This window comes from Mercurialis annua, linkage group LG1-X (assembly GCF_937616625.2).
Source record: "Mercurialis annua linkage group LG1-X, ddMerAnnu1.2, whole genome shotgun sequence".
Taxonomy (NCBI): Eukaryota; Viridiplantae; Streptophyta; class Magnoliopsida; order Malpighiales; family Euphorbiaceae; genus Mercurialis; species Mercurialis annua.
Window position 1 is genome coordinate 69510848 of NC_065570.1, and position 16927 is coordinate 69527774.

Here is a 16927-nt window from a genome sequence, read left to right on the forward strand (position 1 = left end):
TAAGCAAATGACGAAAAAGTGTATATTTTTAGTGTGATGTATACAATTTAAGTTTCTACGAGTTTTTTTTAGCGGAAGGTTTATACAAGTTCAAAGTCCATGCCTCATGCCTGAATTGACTTTTTCGGTATCTGTCTATGATTTAAAAAGTTAAGTTTCATTCTCCTTACTAATAAAAAGCACAAAAATGCTAAGACGATAATCAAAATAATATACAGTTCCAAGTGAACTTCCCCAAAAACTTCAAGTCCACTCTTGGCCTTGCAACTGCATTCGTATATACTATTTCGAGCCCCTTCAGAAGTGACATCTGGATCAAGAATAAAATCTAAAGTCATGGCAGCTTCTCCCGACGAGATGCATGTGGTTTTTGACTTGTACCCAGGCATTGAGGCCGTTACTGTGAACATTTTACACAACGATTAGAGCTAACTAGGGAAATAAAACTGTATATGAGATGGCAGAAGTACTACTTAAGAAACAGCTGAAGTACAACGAGCTTCTGTACCGGCACAATATTTCAAACTTATAACCAAAATGCAACACCCAAGCTAAATGGAATCTACATGCAATTTTAAACCTAAGGACATCATCAGGACTTCCGGAAATTCTTCAAGGAAACTAAAATCATATTTCCAGCATCAAAAAATCGTCTACTGCAAACTAGATGTCGGCAGCAACACAAACGTATAGGAGACTGCTCTGAATTAAGTGAAATTTGGTATGCCACTCGCACAAGTGAGCAAGCAGGCAAGTAAAATTATTGGAATCAGAAAACAAATATGCAGAAAAATACATTGTACATACATATATGATAATGAATATGTAGACGTTTTAGCATATATGATGAGTAGCCTGTTGCTTCATATATAATAGTTTTCACTTCATAAGGGAGATCCCAATCCATTTTAATTACTTATTTTCTCATCCTTTAATTCTGTCAATGTCATGAATCTTAAGCTCTGTATTTGTGTCTCACCATCCAACTAAATAACTGGCACTCAATACAGGCTACTCATCAGCAGTATGATCTAATTTATCTTCCATGTTAACAACTTTCTAGATCCTCTAAACTGCTTCAAAATTCCAAGAAATACTAAGATCACATCACAAGAGAAGAAACCATAACTAATTATTAAAGCAAACTATAAAAATACCTTCATATCTTTCTCCGGGGGTAAGCAAGCGATGGTAATTACCTAATCCTCTGCCAGCTTTAACCTGTCAGTTAACAGTTAAGGAGCTGCTAAGAAATATGCTAGGAACAAAGCACTACATCAGCAGTCAGCGCACACAACTTTCTCATGTAAAAGAGGATCATGTCCGGGAGAAAAGACGCATTTTAGAAACTATACACAGAATTGAATTTAATATTCCATCCATGTGCAGTGCACTGAATAATAAATATAATAAGAAAACAGGTCAAGTGTAATAATGTCATTTATCATGTCAATGTCACAACAATACCAAGAGAGAGAAGAATCAATTCAAATATATAAACCTATTCCCTATAGAATGCTATACAAGATAGTCAATTTCTATAATTACATATGAACAGTCCTATCAAAATAAGAGCCCATGTAACATACCGTATAATTTATTCCCTTTATTATGATAGAGCCTGGTAGTGGCCTCCCTCTATCAGATGAAAAGAGACGTCCATGTATTCCTGTCTTCAAGAACATAAGTTGCATAGATAAATGATGTTAGATATTCTCTAATGAACATCAATGAAAATCTTTGCAAGTATAAGTTGTATAAATAATGAGCCGAACCTTCCCAAAAATCAACCATGTAGAAATATATTTTGGCAGGCAAGTTATAGAAATAAATCTCAGCTCTCATTAATAATCTAAAACTATACCTTCTTTCGCAAAACAATAAAATTTGTGATAAGAGAAGGGTAGCATGAGTTAGTAATAGTCTCACAAGTGATCTAAATCTATGGAAAGAAAAGCAGAGCATCAAGTAGAACAAGGGTTCTCATATGTTAAATAATCTTAGAAGCTCAGATGATCATAATGAAGCCAAAAGAGTTGCCTATTAATTAGTTTTAACGTGTATCCTACCTTGACAAGACTAGCAACAAGGTTTAGTAAACTCATCTTGTTGTACTCCCAAAGTATAGGAAGCTGCCATAAACACACACAAAAATAATTGATCAACAGAACAGTTACAAGATTGACATGAAATAGAGAACACATGGACAAGGAGATGTATTGATAATTTTGAGAAATACAGCTTAAAAGAAATCCAGACCTCATCGGCGTTAGGCCATTTGATGTCACTGACCTCTAAGGTCAATTCAAAACAGCCAGCATGTATATAGTTCCAGTCTTGCATTCCACCATAAATTGGATACCTATAGCCACCGTTGATTTAGAAATGGCTGATAGAAAAAAGAAGAAAATCGAAAAAAGTGGCACTTTAAGGAGAACAAATTAAGCAGCCTTAAACAATCTTCCAAGAAATGTACAAGGTATTTTATTCTAAATACAAGATAGGTCAGAATTTTCATACCAAGATGCTCCATTTGTAATTCCCCCAGGAAATTCTTTGCTCAAAGACATGTTATGATGAGAATTGCTGTATATGCTTGCCATGAATCGAAATGTGTCATCATCAGGACATGAATAGTAATATTTCCTGAAATTTGTTCATGAAAAAGCTTAGTCCACGAAAGGAAAGCCCTCTTCAAGGCATAAATGAACAAACTAATAGCTTCCCAGTATCATACAATCACAGCCTGCTATCCATAGCAAAGAGAAAACAGCAACAATGAAATATGCAACAATAAAGCAATGCCTGAGAAGCATGACCTAGAATTTAGGAAGATACAAGTTCTTTACTTATCACAAAAGCACCACGGATCCAAAAGCATTTAGTATATAAAAAAATGATATGGTTAGCTCAGCTCTTGCATCTTAAAAAATGATATAAAACCACAGCATACATATACAGATATACTATAGTAATCCTGAAATACAGACAAAGAACTTCACAAGGAAATAGTTGCTTGAAAGCCTAATTGTGCCAGTGGTATATAATGCTACATGTAGTAAGCCGTGGAAGGGGGGTAAAAGTTGAAATAGACTAGGATGAGAGTGGGTTGTAATAAATACAATGGCTAAACTTGAAATAGACTGACATAAGAGTGGAGTTTTGCAGCTACAGGGGAGGCCAACTGAAAATATGAACAAATTTAAAGGGGCTATAATACCAATTTTCTTAAAAAAATCTTAAATCTTGTGGAAGTTCTTGGCTACACCTAGTCCACCCCGCCATAAAGTGTCAATGAACCAATAAGCCATCAAATAGAGAAGTATTTGATGCCAAATTTAATAAATATAAAAAGAGCAATAATATAAATATAAGGGGTTCCGGATAAGCCTAGATTTATGCTCGAGTTCCAATGTCCCACAAAAGAGAGAAATCTAGACCGTACCAGTAAAAAAACATCATCATAAAATGTCAAAAGGACCCAAGAAAACTTACTGTCCTTCAATAAAGTTGCTTTTGACTTTTATTAATACAAGGACTTACAATCGACACAAAAAGAAAATTCAAGAACCAATATGTGCAATGGATTTGAAGGCATGTCATAAATACAGATTATTACCGTTTATCCTCTGTACCATCCCATGGATAATTTGCAACAAGTGCACCCTGTAATATACAAATAGGTATCATTTGGAAGTAGCCACATCCATACACTAATTAATGAACAAACTATCAAAATGTGTGAAAGCCCAGAGAATAAACATAGATCACATTTTCCGAATTGGTTGATATGACCTAAAATAGAAGAAGCAAGCAGAAGTAAATCAAGAAAGAACACAGAAAAAAAAGGATTTTACTCAAGCAATTCCATCACTTTTGGGGCATGTCTTGTTTGAGGATGAGTAAATGCGAAATTATTTACATACAAGTTTGCTGTTTCTGTTGGTTTAGTTGCTTTTCTCACTAAAAAAGAATGTGTTGATAAAAGAGAGAATAGAATTAATTAAAATAGGAAGATTAGGATCCTCAACTAAAGAATTTGAGGAAACATGAGAAAACATTTAGACACAGTGGAAAGCTATCCATCTCACTGGTTGCAAGTCAAAAACACCTGTTTTAAAACCACATCAAAAATTACCAGAACCTAAGACTTTTACAGACTTTTGTTATGCAATCTACAAAGGAAAAGTTTTATCTCTTAACCTGATAGACATTAAAAGTCAAAGAAACAGTAAAGTCTCCTAAACAAATTGTACGGCAGAGATTAACTGATAGTATTAAAAGAAGAAGCAAGGTTTGAGACAAGATCGTACACTTTACCAAGTGGTAGCATGAGAGAAGATGTAGTCTTACCCCATGCAAAGTGGCAGATGCTGTGAAATGTATCTCTCTCAACCAGTTCATAATTGCTTTTGTTTCAGGTTGACGCACGTCTACGTTGTTATTCATGAGAAAGAACTGGCAATTTATTTGTGGTAGTCAATATTGATTTAACATCAGACTTCAAGAAAGGCGTAATACTAAAATCAATCAAGTCTACCAATGAGATCTGACCACAAGTTCAAACAGTGTATCATGCAGAATACTTCAATGAAACATCCCTTTGCATGGGAATCGAATTTGTAAAATATTGAATCTAAACTAAATTACTTAATTCTTTCTAACATTTTGAGCAGATAAGATAATTTCTAGAGGATAATATCATGGTAATCCATTTGGGTTTTAATTATGAAATGCAATCTTTCTTAAAAGGTAGGATGGATCCCAAAACTCTTCCAAATGAAATCCTATTGAAACTACAATATACAGTAGGTTCCTCACAAATATTCAGTGGCACAGTGAATCTTACACTACTTCCTCCATTTTTTCCCCCTTCCCTATCTACCTTTTTGTTTGTTTTATACAGGTGCAAGCAAAGAATTTCCATGAAAATACTAAAAATTTGAATTCCTCAAACAATGATATATCCAGAACATAAATTAAGTGCTCCACAATTTTACTTTCACTAAGATTGTGACTCACATTTCAATAAGATACACATGCTATAGTAAGTCCTGGAAGTTTAGATTATCTCATTGATTCTATAATGCAAGCTACAAGAAAAGGACAAACCTGGTCAGGAAAATCTCGATTTAGATCGACATTGTTTGCATTGCCACGTCTCCTCAATGAAAATCCATCAGGATTCATTGATGGAAGAATATGAAGGTGAACACTTTCTACTATCATTCGGACCTATGGGGAAATGAATCAAGATTTCAAGAAAATTACTTATTTAAGTGAAAGATATACACTACCAGCTAAAATTAATACATATTCATAAAATTAGACACTCAAGAAAAGTCTATTATTAAATTTAATTTTACAGAAGAATCAGATAAAAGGATGATATTAAAAATGAATGTTTACAGGTCAGTGATATCAAATGCGTACAAAAATATATCATCTAAAGAAGAAATAAAATTTCTTAATTTACTGAAGCAAAGAAAAAGGGGTTACGGAAAAAGATTTTGAAATGTAAATATGCATGGACAGACATATGGACAACGTATGTTGCAAGATCTAAATAGGCTTATTTGATGGTACTAAATTTAACTTCATTTGGCACGAGAAAAATACATTAACATAGCTAGAAGATGAATTTTTGTAATGGAAGAGTCATAGGTGCAAAGGAGAAGATGAAAGCGTAGATGGCAGTTGCAAAAGTTCTAGTTCAACTATTGTGTACAGCAAATATGAGTATTTTAAAAAGAACATCATGAAATAACCAAGTATCCAAGAAATAAAGAGTTTATAAATGACAAGTATAAACCAAACAATCATGCCAATACTATTTATAAATATGAAACAAATTCATTGGCAGCATCACAAATTGAATGGTTGTACAAAGTAAGATGAAGAGGAAAATACCAACGGATCCTTCACATGGTTATCACAAATCCAGTTAGCAAGACGGATCAAAAGTTCACGACCTACAGGTTCATCTCCATGCACATTTCCAATATACTGCATAAAGTGATTAAATATTAAACAACTCAAAATCAATATTAGGAGGGAAAATGTAGTGACATCAAAAGAATCCAAAAAAGAAAATGCACTTCCAAATAAAAAGGAACTTCAATCTCTAGATCTAACAAAAAAATAACATCCTCAATTGGTTAACAAACATATAACAGGAAGAAATGATTAGTTATCAGGCAAGTTCTTAAACTACAAAAACAGAAAATATCCTTATCAAGCTTCTGTTCATTTTAGATGCAGAGAAGAGAACAGATAATATTACTGCAAATGGATGATTCATTATTATAAACAGCATAAAATGGATTACTGGAAGTTACAACATATTTTGACGAGCGAGACGGGGTGTATCATTCATTTACCTTGAATGCAGGTTCAGGCTCTTCCTCTCCAGGCTTATCAGAGATCTCAATAACCCACTAAGAAAACAATAGCGAAAAATCTTTAAAACTAGAAAAATAAAACTACATAATTGATGAAGCTAACACGAGTGTTAAAGCATTACCAGCGGAATGCCATTCACACTCTTTCCGATACTGATATATTCATCCCAAATCCAAGAAAATCCCTCAAAGAGAGAAATAAAATTAAGAAAATTAACAAGTCAGCATGAAAAAAACGACATGAAAACACAATAAAACGAGAACAAAGCAGTGAATTTAGTAGTAATCACCTATAAATCCTAGAAATATTACTGCATCTTTTACCGAATTCCTTCACAACCTTCTCAAGATCAGAGTTGGTTAAATACCCACGTCCCTTATCAACACTGTAAACACAAACAATAGGCATTGAGAGACAAATTTGAGAATCAAAAAGTAAAAAAAAAAAAGAGTGTTTATATTAGATTACCTGTTTGGAGATTGATTATCGTCAGCTAAAAACCGCCTCCAGGAAACATCATAATCAGTAGTATTACCATTGATCAAACCTGTTGAGATCAAATAAGCATATAAAGTCAAAGAAGCTGAAAAAAGTCAACGAATTAGAATTAAAAATTAGAATTAGAAAAGGATGTACCCGGAGGAAGAGAGGCGAGTTCGGCACCTCTAGAAATGGAGAAGGGAAGCAGAGAGAAGAAATAGAGGGAGAAAAAGAGGATACAAATTGAAAGCTTCATTTTTATTTGGTGTTAGATTACATTTACAATTTGAGAGGTTGTTTCAGGTGATCATTGTGTTGGTGTTTGAATTCTATGGATTTATTTTCAGGTGTCTGTAATGGGGACGTCGACAGAATGTTGAAAAGTGAAAGATGGAAGATCGCACCGTTGATCGGCACTTTTGGCCTGACGGAAGCAACACAATGGGAGGGAATACATATGGACTTGGGCTTCTGATTAGAGGCTTTTTCGGGCTACATATTGGGCTTTCATTTATAGGTATTTACCAATCATTTTAGTTCTCTACAGAAATATTGAAACAATTATTATAAATATTTGTTTTAAGAAAAATGGTTTAAAATCGTTAGAATTTAATTTTGTATGTTAAATACTTAAAGTGATACAAATATCATGATGATGTAACAATTTATCTAGTACTCCATCAAAGGAAAATGTGCAAATCCACACTCAATTATTTGCATTTGCAGAAAGCAATTTTGGCAACAAGATTTGGTTTTCCATAAATAGCCCATATCTCATAGTTTCAGGCCAATTTGATCCCCATCTCGTAGTCAACACTCAGCATTTAAATAACGTAATCAGCATTCCAATAATCTAATCTAATCAATTCAGATTCAGATAACACATACAGACATATATGTATAAGCAATTAAAAGCAGCGGGATCCAGCAGTTGGCTTGCACAAAGATGTCTCAAGATTTGTAGCAGAACCGCAATCTTGAATCAACATTATCATATTCTCCATGCAAAGTGCTTCACAAGGCACTGTAATTGGTCCATTTCTGGGTAATCCATATTCTTGTTTAGCTAGTTCCAACAGCTCTCTAAACACTTGACTTTTAAGATACTTCAATGGAACTACGAATCGGCTTTGATCAGCTGTGTACACTACAAAATGACCCTTATCAGCAACCAATGAAATTCTCTTCCTTTTTCTTTCTGAACCAATCATTCTAAAGAAAATGAAACCAACTTTTTTATGGCTATAGGATTCAGGAAGAAGAAGCTTGTGTTTATAATGTTGAGTACACTCAATAAAACAAGAGATTTAGCTGATAACAATGTGAATTGCAAGGCATATATATGACTGAAAATATGATTTAAAAGTACAATCTTGTACTATAGTAGATTTGCTAAGCACCAAAGAAAAGGATATATTTAATTTGCTTCCCTACAAAAGAATGTAATCTAGGGGACTTCGAATGCAACTCGCTTTAAAACATTTAAGTTTTAAAACTCGATTCAAATTCGGTCTTATTTTATTTAAAGAGTTCAAACTCAACAACGCAAATGAGAATTGAACTCGATTCACCTCAATCATCTAAGTACATCTTCTCAAGTAGTTCGATTGGAACTTAATTGATACATCCAATTGATTTCGAGTATTTTTTTGAATCAATTATAAATAACTTATAAATTTGGTGGATTAGGTCCCTAATCTAGACCAACTTTACTAAAATGGCCCCAGAAATAGAGAGATGATAAAAATAAAAATAAAAATCATTTTTTTTATCAAAGATGGTTATCGACTCTTTTGAGTCTCTGCTGTTAGTTATTAGTTACGGAGGCGTGGTTCGAACCCACAACCTCTTGATGCACTAATGAAAAAATGTCCAAAAACTTTCATTTTCAACATTTTACTTTAACAATGAGCAGATTTTGGCATCAGTGCGTAAAACATGGCCTTTATAACATTGCAAGAGACATAGCTATAAATGAGTCTAAATTATAGGAATTAGAGATATTCTCCAACTCTTGTGTATTACCCAAATTATGTCACTTTCCCAGCAGCTGCATTTGATTTTGACATTGAACCAAAAATCAACTTTAAAATTGACAAAACGGATTGAAAGACTAAATTTTATGAAAGTATACATGCCAAACTAACAGAATTGGTAGCTTAATTCAGTCTTTTTTTCAGTTAACAAGACCTAAACAGGCTATATTATATAGTTATTTAAATTAAATTGGTAAAAAAGTTGAAAAAAGTATTTATTTTGATGTAACTGAATCAAATTTTAATCAATAACTAAATAAAACCAAATTGAATAAATCAAAATAGTTAAATAGTCAAATCAAACCAAATTTTTTACATGAGCCCAATTATCAGAGTACATGTTCTCAAACTCCAGTAAGCGGCAGTTTAAGGACAGATGAACCAAATAGTAGTAAAATAGCGAAACATGTAATTATCATCCAGCCGTCCAGTCTCTTGTTCAAAACAACATAATCACCGATCTAAGACAAGAGTCATAGTATGAAACCCACCTATGACAACAGAAGGTGACACGTGTAGAGTTAAGCAAGGAACACATACCTTGAATATTTGGTGATGGAGGATTTAAATAATGAGTTCTTAGTTTTTGTCTTAGTAAATTGTTAATTTAATAATCTAGCTTTACAACTATACACCGACAAATTCGTGATTAGCCAATGAGGTTTAATACTAGTATTTTATTGTGAGTGCTTAACCGACTTTTTACTCTTCTTTACTTTATCATCCTTGTGCTTATTCTGGAATGTTCTTATTAAAATTGTTCAAATCATAATCACTGATTAAAACTTGTCTTTAATTATAATGACATTTAACCGATCAACATGATGGGCTAGTGATCGAATTAATTGATTAAATTTTGTATCTATTGATATCATAAAAGTTTTAAAAAAATATACAGTCGACCCTTTAATAGTTAATACTATTCTATAAGTTAATAATTCTAATAATTAATAGAAAACTAAGAGAACCAACTTCGTTCCACGTCGGATAATTAATCATTTTATTATTTAATAATTAATAAAATTTAAAATATATTCTACATGAATATTAATTATTAGAGAGATTTTTTTAAAGAAATATATAACAATTGATGATTTATTTGAGGTAATACTAACCTTAATTCATAAAGTGTAAGTTAAAATACCTCAAATTATGATTTTTTTATTCTTTTGAGAAATTTTAAAAGAAGTTATTAGATAAAAAAATTAAAATAAGTAAAGTATCTCTAGTATAAAAAAAAAATTATTTTACTTTGTGAATACAACTTCTTAGTAATTATTTTTTAGTTTGATATCAATAGATATTTCTTAAATTGAATATAAATTTATTTCTTTTAAATTGAGTGATTGTAAAGTGTATTTAGTTAGTTTTTTTATAATATAATATTAATATTAGGTCTATTAACGTAGATGCTTTAAGATATCTTTTATAATTTTTTTTATATAAATTTAATAAATTAATAATTCTAATAATTAATAAATTTTTGATCCACCATGTGTATTAATTGTCAGAGAGTCGACTGTATTCCTTTTTCATATTCATTGATTTTTTTTTAATAACTATACTTCCTGTTTTCCATTTTATTTCATACAAAAAATATAAAAACATTTTTTTATGTTTTATCCTATGTAATTGTTTTTTCATAGATTTTTTTTCAGATGACTAATGAAAGGTAGAAGGTAAAATTCAGTATAAAGCTACTCTAAAAATAAAAATAAAATTCCCTGCAAAAATGTTATGGCGTTGGTGTCGGTGGTAATCTCACTCTTTTAGGAAGGTTGTTGATATGTTTTTTCAAATTGTGGGCGATTTTGATCCACTTTTGTAAATTTGGGTGTATTTAATACTTCGTGTCATGTTCAATGGGATTTTTAATCCTTTATTCATTTTAAATTAGGTTCAAGTTTTGCATGTGCTCGATTCGAGCCTAGCCTTTACTATTTAATTCAAGTGTCATGCAATAAAATTTAATTAATCACAAAAATTTACATATAAAAAATGAATTCAATGTGAATTTATATTCGAACTGGATTTGGTATACAAAATAATATCGAATTTTAGTCTAAGCATGTCGGATTGGAACGAGCCAAACGATTATTCAGCCAATGATACGGTCTAGACATGATAAAATAATTCATAAAAAGAATACATTTTAAATACAATATCAAGTCGAGGGACCTAAATGTATGTTTTTCCATGTAAGTATGTTATGTTGTCATGGTATGTATGTAACAAACATAGCAAATTAACCATGATTACGGTGATGATTAGAAAGAAAATAAAAAAAATGTAGTGGAGAACACAGTAGGTGATATGCTGTAAAGACCAAGTGGGCGGGTGTGTTTGTAAAGATTAGATCAAAATCATAAAGATATGTATAATATATATTCCTAGCACCATATTCCGCCACGTGTATTTTCAAATAATTTCTTCCATTAGATCTATACCTCCTCTCTTATTGGGTACACGTCGCCTACTTTCTCCTTTTCATTTTTATTATTATCATTTTTGTTTTAAATAAAATTTACAAAACAGAAAAAGATAAACGCACAAATATCTAAAACTCAAAGGCAGGCGCCTTCGACTAGATATTTATGAGCATCTTTGCCCGCCATCTCTTGCCCGTGATTTTTTCTTCACTGAAGCTCACCACGTGTCCCCTATACGACGGTTTGATGAACTTTTTGGGCAGTGTAGATGACCGTTGTTGTGTTTTTTAACATGATAATAAGCGGGGTCCACTTAGGATATTCTGTTTGTGCTTATAAGATGCGAAGCTATAGGAAATGAAAAAAAAAATGGGGGTGTAACTTTCATCTAACTCGTTGTAAGTTAAAATTCATTACGAATATTAAAGTATAAATGATGAGCGTCATATAATAAGCATATAATCTTTTTGAATTAATACTAAAAAAATAAACCACAATTCAAAATACAAATAAAAAACAATCGAAAGTAAAAAAACCTAAGTATAAATCTCATAGAACTAACACAAAATGAATAAAGTTCCGTTGAACGGGGGTATATTTATTAAAGTCTCTGATCGATCCGTTGAAATCTATTATTTTTTGTATCTTTATCTTCAATGAAATTCTTAAAAAAGATAGATCTAAAAAATTTTCAATCTTTTAGATCTATAAAAACTTAAATTTAAAGCGCAAACAAATATTAAAGATTCTTAAAATATTTAACAATTGAACCATCGGAGAAGAAAAAACCATAAAGTTTTATTCAATCAAAATTTAAAAAAAAAACTCAAATTTAAAAATAAACTTTCATAGCAAAGACTTATTGAATCAAATAATAGAGATTTAAAATAAATTGTAGTATGGGTGGAAAGAAGATGATTTTCCAACTAAGCACGAAAAAATAGCATTCCATCCTCAAAAAGATGAAAATGAAAAGAATTTTTCTTTAGAAAAAAGAGAGCAAATTTATTAAAAAGTGAATATGTTTTATCAACTTTTATCTAACTCGTTAGTTATTATTAATATATCTGAATCTCTGCTTGCCAGCACGACATCCTAGATAATATTTTTTAAATTTCAAATCATATATAATTTAATTTCAATTTGATCAAGTTTATAAATTACATCAATTAATTAGTTTAAATTAATTTAATAATAAGCTTATAAATTAAAAATTTAGAATTTGTAGATCACTTATGAATTTAAATAAATTATAATTATATTTTTTAAATAATAAATTTTAATAAATACATTAAAGTAAAAATATTTAAATGAATAAAAAAAATATATGAGATTAATTTGTAAATAACATGTTTATAAATAAATCAAATTAAATAGTGTATATAAATTGAAAATCATAAACATGATTTCTTAATAATAATTTTAAGGTTAATTGTAAACATAATCATAAATTTTAGCGTGTTTTGCAGTTACAAAATGAACTTTAAAACTTGATAAAATCAGTTCCAACTTTAATTTCTTGGCAAATTAAAACATTAACTAATCATGGATTAAAAAATGCGCTAACGTGAATGTATATTATAGTATCCAAGTAAGTATTTTTTTTAATAAAAAATAGCTCAACTTTCTAATTTGTAAAAAAATAAAAGTTAGTGACTGATTTTTTCAAATTTTAAAGTTCGTGCTATAATTGCAAGAACATTAAAGTTTGTGATTTAATTTTCATTTAGTCCTAAATTTTATAATAAAAAATTTAAATAATAACCTATATAAATTTGAAACTCATAAAAATGTTAATTGAATAATCTATAAAAATTAAAACTACTAAAAATCTATAGTAATAATAATACTAGAATTAAAAAGTTAGAAATACAAATTTAATTAGTACCTTATTTAGGTTTAAATGAGAGATGTTATATATAGTCTATTTAAATTTTAAAATATAAAAATTATCTACTAATAATAATTTTTCAGTATAAAGGTTTAATTCAACTCGAAAACTCATGAGAATACATTAAAGATATTATAGGCCATTTATTTAAATTAAATTTTCAAAAGAATTATATATTAAATAATATTATTTATTTATTATAATAAATAAATAAATATTATTCAACTTGCAAATTTGTGTGATGTATTATAGATATTTTAGATAGTTTTCTTAAATTGAAAACTTGAGTGTTGAGAGAATCATCTATCGTTAATAATTTATATTATAAAAGATAGATAAATAAGTAAGTAGTTTATTAAATTTGAGACTTAATGAGAAGTATCTTCTAATCCTCTCAATTATATAAATATGTAGACTTTATTTTCTAATAAAAAAATTACACCGTTAATAATTTAGATTTCGCTTGATTGCAGATAAGTTTTTTGATGAAGTATAATATTTTAAAAAATAATATTTATTTATTTATATTTTATTTTTAAAACTTGATGGTATTTAAATCGAAAGAATGACATTCTTACAAAAGTTTAATTAAATTCTATTTTTATAATTAAAATGATATAAAATACAGTCGTGTCTCTAAATTTAATTATTTTTGCCATTGAATATTTTATTATCTTTAAAGTTTTATTAATTCAAAATAAAATATAGTTTTTTTAATATTAGTAAGTAAAAAAAATTATCTAATGTATATTAGTTTTTTTAATAATTTATATTTTCTAAAAAATATAAAATTTTGAACCAAGTAAAACTTTAGTTATGTAATGACTGGAAAAATAAAATTTATAAATATCAATTTTAGCCGACAATTATTATCAAACTTTTGTTCATCATTACCTTTTTCTTAATTTGTACTCCTTACGGTCCATAATATTTGTTACATTTGGCCATTTCACATAAATTAAGAGATTAATAAATGTGTTTTAATTTGTATATACTTTTACTAAATTATCTACATTAATTAACACTAATTTTATATTTAACTAGTTATATTATCCTTATTAAGTTATTTATTGCTAAGGATAAATTTGAAAAATTAGCAATTATTGCTTTCTAGAAACTCTAATGTGACAAATATTATGCACCAAAAAAAATTTCAAATACGACAAATATTATGTATCGGAGAGAATATTTTTTTACTCCGACTAGCAAGTCAATAAATTACAAAATCATTTATTTTGATATAGTAAATTGAATAAACAGGTACTCCACTTAACAAAATTATAACTAGTTACATTATGAAATTGCAATTGCAATTGCGTGTATGTTCCACTTAATAAACTGAAGTGTTCAATCATTCTAAGAAGTCAAAGCATTAGCATTTATAAATACTTTTTAAATTGACTTTATTTCATTGGTAACTAACAAAAAAATAATTTTGTTTCCCTTTTATGAAGTCAAATTGGCCTTTTTTTACGAGAGTCAAATTGGCATTTTTTTAATATGGCCGAATTTTTAATGAAAGTGCTCTTTATTTGGAAACAACTGCCCGATTATTATATTTCCACTCTTGAAACCACTTACTCCCCAAGATTTTATATTGTTTATACCTTAATTTATAAATTGCCAAATTTAAATTTTAAATTTCTATAATTACGACCTTTAAAATATTTTTTTCCATATAATAACGATAAGTGGAGTTCTAAGAGGATTTGTCAATCGGAACCCACCTTAGGATTCGTTAAAGAACAACAAGTTAAAGAGAATATTAACACCAACTATATCGGCAAAGCTAATCCAACGAGATTCGCTGGTTTAAGAACGAAGTTCATACGGATTCGTCTAAAGGTCAGGATTTGACAATTAAAAAATACCAAAATCTGGACACGGATCTCAGTTAGACATCGAGTCCAAAGTCAATTACAACATCGATAATTAAGAAAGATTATAGAAGATTAATATCTTTAGATAAGCTAAAATTAATATTCTATTCGGCAATGTTGTCAAACCTGGCCCGATGAGAAACCCAATAGATTAATGAGTTACGGATTTAAAGTTCAACCGGGGTTCAATCAGAGTTTAACCAGAACTAAACCCATGTTATAAGAATATATGTATATGGAAAATATAACTTTTAATAATCATATATATATATATATATATATATATATATATATATATTAAAAAAATAAGGAACATATACATAAAATCCAATATAGTCTAGCGGTCTTAAATACTTTCATTAAATATCATGGAATTAAAATTCAAATCCCAACAATGCCATTTACTTCATGATAAGGAGAATGTCGCTTTCTTTGTTGTTGATTGAACCGAACCGGATATCATGGTTATTTGGCCAGTTAATTGCTCCAGTTTAACGGTTATCCGACGCCTTAGAAAAAAACCGCGGGTTTTGTATTGGACGGGTTTTAGAGCAACTCGAACCACTGATCTGATTTATTTGCGGATTTTTTGATCGAACCGGCCAGTTCGGTTCGGTTTTGACAACCATGCTATTCGAAGCCAAACTCCAATACATGAAGATAACTCTATTTAGGACCCATCCTAGATAAAAATCATCCACAAACGAAAAATACGCTAAATAGTAATCACTTTTCTATTTAAATGCAATTTTTTTAAAAGAAATCACTTTTCTATTGGAGTTCTACCATGTCTACACACAACCATAGTCAATACAATTATTGTTCCTTAAACTCAACACCGACTTGAGCATCGAAGAGCTAATCGGACAATCACCGTCCTATCAACAATCTTTTTTGTTTTGTAAGTCCAGACCGTCGTGGAGCTCATAATCCATCAATTATAATAAATTTAATTAATATATAAATCAACAAGTTACATTCCGAGTCATATGTTTAGCATTTAATCCGAAAATGATATATGAGCATCTAAAACTTTAACTATCAGTGCATGCTTCCATTCGAGGGCAAAGGTATAGGGGATGGGTGACGGTCATTCTCTCTATCATATCATTTTTTTATAAATTAAATAAATTCTCTGTAATATAAACTAAAAATGCCTCTTTTGATAAAAATTAGGAATAATCTACCGAATTTTAAAAAATAACTGACCAAACTAATCAAAATATACTTAATTTATGAAAGATGGCTCAATTTTATTTTCTCTTTTAAACATTATACAACTATTGCGTCATATCATTTGTGGAATTCAATGATACATTGCCATATAATTTTTTAATAATTAAAATGTAAATAATAATTAAAAAAGTTTATATCGCAATTTTTACAGATATGTTGAAAATATAACATAGCACATCTATGTACACGGGAGCTTCTCCACTCCTATACACCTAGTTGTGTTTGTTTTGGAAAATAATTTTTTTGTGTTTCAATAATACTCCCTCCGTTTTTATTTAGTTGTCCATTTAACAAAATGTATTTGTTTCTATTTATTTGTCCATTTAAGATTTCAATATAACTTTAATTATTATGTTACAAATATAACCATTCTTCATAAATGAATTTATGAGTCAATTTATAATACATTTATTAATTAAGAGGGTTATATAAGTATTTGTTCTTATAATTTAAGACAACACATCAAATTGCCAAACTATTTAATTTAGAGAGTTTGACAATAATTTAAACCTCCAATAGACTCTCTATTTTATAAATTTAGAGAAGAAAGTGAAAATGGCTCTCCACATGTAG

General features: G+C 29.5%; 2 protein-coding genes across 2 annotated transcripts; both read right to left on the bottom strand.

The window, feature by feature from the left end:
- Nucleotides 1–7303, bottom strand: LOC126664800 (carboxypeptidase SOL1). The gene is made up of 15 exons (XM_050357355.2): nt 7039–7303; nt 6871–6949; nt 6692–6787; nt 6524–6554; nt 6381–6437; nt 5911–6006; nt 5113–5235; nt 4354–4458; nt 3620–3666; nt 2521–2646; nt 2260–2362; nt 2070–2132; nt 1590–1673; nt 1158–1221; nt 1–400 (listed from the first exon to the last, which is right to left on the bottom strand). Exons 1-15 carry the CDS (start codon nt 7136–7138, stop codon nt 105–107), a joined length of 1470 nt encoding a protein of 489 aa, XP_050213312.1. The 5' UTR covers nt 7139–7303; the 3' UTR covers nt 1–104.
- A 487-nt stretch (nt 7304–7790) lies between these two features.
- Nucleotides 7791–8093, bottom strand: LOC126675403 (auxin-responsive protein SAUR64-like). The gene has a single exon (XM_050370044.1). The coding sequence runs from the start codon at nt 8091–8093 to the stop codon at nt 7791–7793; it is 303 nt and encodes a 100-aa protein (XP_050226001.1).
- Nucleotides 8094–16927: the final 8834 nt, after the last annotated feature.

Coding starts and splice junctions, on each gene's coding strand:
- LOC126664800 (XM_050357355.2), bottom strand. CDS start 7,138: ATGAAGCTTTCAATTTGTATCCTCTTTTTCTCCCTCTATTTCTTCTCT. Junction 6,007..6,380: donor AGCCTGAACCTGCATTCAAG/GTAAATGAATGA, acceptor CACTTTATGCAG/TATATTGGAAATGTGCATGG. Junction 4,459..5,112: donor ATCGAGATTTTCCTGACCAG/GTTTGTCCTTTT, acceptor ATAAATTGCCAG/TTCTTTCTCATGAATAACAA.
- LOC126675403 (XM_050370044.1), bottom strand. CDS start 8,093: ATGATTGGTTCAGAAAGAAAAAGGAAGAGAATTTCATTGGTTGCTGAT.